Below are 6000 nucleotides of genomic sequence, written 5' to 3' on the forward strand. Positions count from 1 at the left end.
TGGACTTGCCACCTCTGTCTTGGGGGACTTGCCCCTCTGTCTTGGGACTCTGGACCTCGTCTACCTTGGACAGCTACTCTAATACATCAACTCTAGGTCTTTCTGAATCCGGGGCATCTCTGTGCCTCTCTTCTGCAGCCTGTCTCTCCCTGTGCTACCTCCTTCTTCCTCCCTAAGGATCCTTATGACAACCAGGACCTGCCAGATATCCATGACCATCTCTCTGTTGGAAACCTGTGAATTCTGCAAGTTAAGCAGTCCACCCAAGATCTTCCTTTCCCTTTGTCTTACTGTAAGCATCCTGGCAGGAGTAAGGTATTTTAAGGAGACACTTGGGACCCTCCCTTTGGCTATCAGAGTATTGAAACAGTGGTCCCCAAAGAATTCAGATTCCTCAGGAGTCTCGTGCTGGGAGAACAAAAAGGCTGAAGCCTGGGGGCCTGAGAAGGAACTTGCCTGTTAGAAAGACACTTCACACTTTCAGGCCACCTTGCAGGAGAGACTGGAGCCATGGCAGTGATGGGTTAATGATAGACTGGACCACGCCTTGACTAGGACTGCTTAGTTATGCAAAGTCTTCACCGCTATTTAAATCTAAACCTCAGCTGGGTGCATGCCTTTAGTCCCAGCCCTCGGGAGGCAGAGGCAAGCCATTTCTATGAGTTCAAGGCCAGCCTGGTCTACATAGTGAGTTCCAGGACAGCTGAGGCTACAGGGAGACCCTGTCTCAAAAAGACCAAAAAAAAAAAAAAAAAATCTAAACCTCATGTCAGCTAGGCAGCTAGGCGTAGTGGCCAACACCAGATGTAGAGGCAGGCAGATCTCTCTGAGATCTAGGCCAGCCTGGTCTACATAGCAAGTTACAGGCCAGCAGGGGCTACAGGGTGACCCTGTCTCCAACATACCGAAAAAACAAACAAACCTCATGTCAGGACCCTGAAGATGGACTGGGTTTGGGGAGCACTGGACTTCTTTATTTGTTCTTTTTTATTTGTTCATTGAATAAATCTTTCTCTGATTTTCACTGTTACTCACCTCTAATATTGAGGACAGTGGGCCAAGCCTAGCTTATTAGGACTGCCAGGACCCAGGCTCTGAAACTAACCACTCCTGTACTAATGCTACTAAAATAATGTATTCCTGGGGGGCTGGAGAGATGGCTCAGTGGTTAAGAGCACTGGCTGCTCTTGCAGGGGACCCAGGTTCAATTCCCAGCACCCACATAGCGGCTATGAACCGTCTCTAACTCCAGTTCCAGGGGACTCCGAAGCCCTCTTCTGTCCTCCGCCATTGCAGGACATGGGTGCACTTACACACATGCAGGAAATATACATTAAATAAAAAAATAAAATTTTAAAGCCTATATTGTTGAAGTATACTATATGTTAATAATATATTAATATATTATATATTATAATAATATATTATTTTATATATTATTATTTTATTTAAAATAAAAATGATATATTATTAATATTATCATTATATATTATATATTATAATATATTATTTTATATATTATATGTATTAATATTATTATATATTATTTTATATATGTTATATATATTGTTATTTTATGCATACGAGTGTATTGCCTGCACGTAGGTGAGTGCACCCACATCGTGCAATGCCCGTGGAGGACAGAAGAGGGCTTCGGAATCCCTTGGAACTGGAGTTAGGGGTGGTTCATAGCAGCCATGTGGGTGCTGGGAATCAAACCCGGGTCCCCTGCAAGAGTAGTCAGTGCTCTTAACCGCTGAGCCATCTCTCCAGCCCCAAATAAAATATTTTAAAAAAATTATGTATTCCTGGGTTAAGGTGTGTACGATCCAAACACATTTCGGACCATGGTTCTGCTTCAAGCACTTCCCTGACCATGCAATCTAAAACCAGTGCCAGGAGGCTGGTGAGATGGCTCAGTGGGTAAAGGCATGTACACTCAAATGTGAGTGCCATCTCCAGGACCCACAGGGTGGAAGGAGAGAACCAACTCCTACAATTTGTCCTCTGACCTTCACATGTATGCCATAGCATGTATCCCCTTCCCCCAAAATAGAAAAATAAAAACTCTGGTCAGTGTGGTGGTGCCCACCTTTAATCCCAGCCCTTAGGAGGCAAAGGCAGATGAATCTCTGCGAGATCCAGACCAGCCTAGTCTCCATAGCAGGTTCCAGGTCAGCACAGAGAGACTGGTTCCAGGGACTACAGAGAGACCTTCAAAACAAAACAAAAAAAGCTCTGGCTGAGTGTGATAGCACGTCTTTAATCCCAGCACTGGAGAGGCAGAGGCAGATGGATCTGTGAGTTTGAGGCTAACCTGCTCTACATAGGAAGTTCCAGCTCCTCCAGTGCTACCTAATAAGACCCTGTTTCAAAAAATAAATAATAAATAATAATAAATAAAATGAAATCAAATGGCAGTGCTCTCCTAGACCACTCCCTTTCCCTGCCTTGTGACCCTTATTTCTTTTTCATCATCTCCCTCCTCACCTACAATGTGAGCATTACAGGGCAGGGGCTTTTGCCTGGCAATGACAGGCCTCACAGGGGTAGTGGCTTCTTTCCCCAAAGAGTCCTATTCTTTTTTTATTTATTTATTTTTTATTTTATTTTATGTGTATGAGTATATTGCCTGCATGTATGTAAGTGCATCTGTGTCATATACAATGCCTGTGGAGGTCAGAAGAGGCCATCGGCTCCCCTGGGACTGGAGTTATGGACAGTTGTTAGCTGCCACTGAAGTTAGGGATAATTGTTAGCTGATATATGGGTGCTGGGATTTGAACCTGAGTCCTCTGCAAGAGCAATCAGTGCTCTTAACCGCTGAGCCATCTCTCCAGCTCCAAGAGTCCTATTCTTAACCTTAATAGCTGCTTAATACTTTTCTTTCTCCTAGGGAATTTACATCGGCCTTCACCTATAAGCCCTGGGCTCCGCGTACTACAGAGACCCTGGAGCTGAACCCACCCATGGTAAAAGCATCAGCTCTGGCCCCTCAGTTCTCCTCAGGTTGCCCCCAGCAGACCAGCCACCCGGGCTCTACAACATCCTCCAGGAGGGGCCTGCATAGTAAGTCAGCCTTGGTCGGTGACTCAGAAGAACAGTGAACTGCTCCACACTCGGACCCATGAACTCCTGTGCATGCCCAGGCAGATGGGAGAGCACATTTCCCTTCTCCACAGGACCAGGGTCCTCACCAGTGGCTTCCCTGGCTCCTACCCTTCACTAATCTTTTCTGTTTATTCATTGCTCTTAGCTTGGCAGCTCATATATAAGCTGGCTAAGTGATGCCCTGCAAGCCATATCCTTTAGAAATAAGATTCCCACATCTAGAGGCCTTGCAAAGTCTAACCTGACCTGTCCCGACTGTATGAAGTTGGTCCTGAAATTCAGACCTACCTTCCAATGGGAAGTACTCACCCAGACCCAGCCTCTACAGCTGTGCTCCAGAAACTGGCCTGTAAGTCAAACAGAAGCAGGTGGCTCCTTGCAGGCAAGTTGGCAGAACCACCATGATGTCCCAGAGCAGGCTGGATCAAAGGTCACCACTCTATCTCAGGCCATCCTCCTGCCCTTTTGCTCAGTAGCAGGACTACCTCTCCCAGCCTCAGCCATACGACTGCCCTCCCTGCACACATACCGCCCCATCCCAGCTTGAGGACCTTTCCAAAAGGCTTCTTTAACAATAAGGGAAACAAAAGGACAGAGGAAAGAATGTCAAGCAGCGCAAAGTCAGCCATATGGGATACACACGCGTTTGTCACTGTCACTCCCTGGCCAGGCCCTGGGCATCCTAGTTGGTAATGGGCCATGTCTAAACCACCATCGACTTCCTATTCCCACTGAAAAGAGTGAAATAGAGGCTCAGGTCAGGCTGCTTCCTGCCAGGCCAAGAGGCAGTGCCAAGGGCCACAGGAAAGCTCAGCCAGGAAGAAGGCAGTTCAGCTATCTGACCCTGCCCTATTTCCAGGCTGCACAGGGTCGGACAGCCTCAGTTGATAATAATTGCAATAATAACACCCCCATAGCTAATGGCCGGCCCTGCCACACATCTAGTAGCAAACATCACATGGCCCAAGCCTGCATACACAGCCCCTAAGTAGTGAAGTCAATATGTCTTGTGGACTCCGCAAACAATGAGCTGTACCAAGAAGCTCAGTGAGCAACTCGACCGTGCAGCCTGCTTCCTGTGAGGAAAGACCAGGTCTGGCCACGGAACCAGGACCAGGAAGGGAACGTTCTCTTTATTCTGTTTGCATAAGGGCAGATTGAAAGAAGGGATTGTATGGGGCAGAGGGAGTCTGTGCAGATCACTTGGCACTGGCATCTTGCTCTTCTTCAGGCAACCAGCCTTACAGGAAGTGAAGATGGCTTCTTTCCCAAGTTGTCACCATCACATTGCCCAGGGACCAGCCAGCTTCCCATTCTCCACCATCCAGCAGCTGCAGGTGACGGATATGAAGAGACAGTTGTCTATGAGACTCGGTGACCCAGGAGCTTGGGAAGACCAGAAGTGAGAGTGTGGAAGCCCCAGTATCCAGAAGCCATCTCCTCAGACAGAACCAGGGGAATGGGGCTGGGAGAAGTGGTGACTGCCTTCCTGGTGAAGGGAAGTTTCCTGATCATTCTTCTCACTCAGAGGAGTAAAATGGTGGCCTTTGACCTCAAGACACTTTGTGGCTTCAGGGGATGACAGATTCTGGATTCAGCTTCCCTGCCTTTTACAGGCACCAGGCTGGACACAGTGCACAACCAGACCAGTGAGCGGTGCCATCTGGACTGAGCAGTATAAGCCAGTGCAGCCTTTTCCTAGATTACTGGCCAGGTGCAGGGCCCTTTCCCCCCCGCAAGCAACACGATGGGGGCCGAGGAGGGGCAAGTGTGCTGCCGTCCTAACCCTCCGTTCCCCGGGCACCACCAAGGAGGCAGAGAGTCTGTCCAGCAGGATCTCATTTATTAAGCAGCTGGCCGGTGTTTATATACATTTGTGAGTACTGGGTGGTCGTCCCCCCCCCCAGACGTGATTGGTCATAGTTACAAGTCACAATTAGCATTTTAGGTTTTTGTTTCCCCCATCAGTTAAGTTTTCAATTCCTATCTCCCTCTGCCCGTGTGGCCAGGGGCGGGAATCTCCTCCCCCCAGCGGGGTGCGGTTTCTCTTCTTTGTAGCAGGTCCAGGTGTTGAAATGAGATACAGGAGTTGGTGGGGGCCCACCAACGGTCTTCTGAAGCTGGTCCAGCTGCTTCTTTTGACCTTTTTGCCCTCTGCCTCTGCCTCAGGCCCCTACAGCCAGGGAGGCTCATGGAAGGCCAGTCTTCACTTCTCACCTGGACCAATTCTGAGCAAATAGAAAGGACAAGAAAACCTTATCCTCAAGCAATATCCTCAACCTCACACAGAGCACTTGCTTCTCCTTTAAACTCTGTTGAAGAATATAATGGTATACCTCAGTGGGTAGATGCTTGCCTAGCATACACAAAGCCCTAGCTACGTTCAGTCCTCGGCACTGTACAAATTGTGTGTGGTGACACTCACTGTAATTCTAGCACTCAGGAGGTAGAGGCAGTACAACCAGAAGTTCAAGATCATCTTCTGCTACATAGTCAGTTTGAGGCCAGCCTAGGATATGTGAAATCCATTTTTAAAAAAGAAGACTATGGTGTGTTCCAGTGTCCACAGTAGTCTTGGGCTTCATACAGCTTTAAAGGCCTTAGAGCGCCTGGAGACATGGCTTAGCGGTTAAGAACGCAGACTGTTCTTACAGAGAACTTGGGTTCTGTTCCCAGCATCCATATGGCGGCTAACAACCATCTGTAACTCCAACTCCAGGGGACCTGACACCCTCTTCTGACCTCCTCGGGCATTGCATGACATGGGTGCACTTAACATACATCCAGGCAATGCACTCCTACACATAAAAATAAAAATAATATATATATATATATATTTTAAAAGGCCTTAGAGCCAGGCATAGTAGTGTATACCTTTAATTCCAGCAC

General features: G+C 47.8%; 1 protein-coding gene across 1 annotated transcript in view; it reads left to right on the top strand.

Moving 5' to 3' along the window:
- Positions 1-5767, top strand: part of Armc9 (armadillo repeat containing 9) — a 169081-nt gene extending 163314 nt beyond the window's left edge. The window contains exon 26 of the mRNA XM_029565936.1: positions 2897-5767. Coding sequence (XP_029421796.1) covers positions 2897-3107 — 211 coding nt within the window. The 3' untranslated portion in view covers positions 3108-5767. The remainder of the gene's footprint in view (positions 1-2896) is intronic.
- Positions 5768-6000: the final 233 nt, after the last annotated feature.

Source organism: Nannospalax galili, unplaced genomic scaffold (assembly GCF_000622305.1).
Source record: "Nannospalax galili isolate Female #2095 unplaced genomic scaffold, S.galili_v1.0 scaffold1138, whole genome shotgun sequence".
Classification (NCBI taxonomy): domain Eukaryota; kingdom Metazoa; phylum Chordata; class Mammalia; order Rodentia; family Spalacidae; genus Nannospalax; species Nannospalax galili.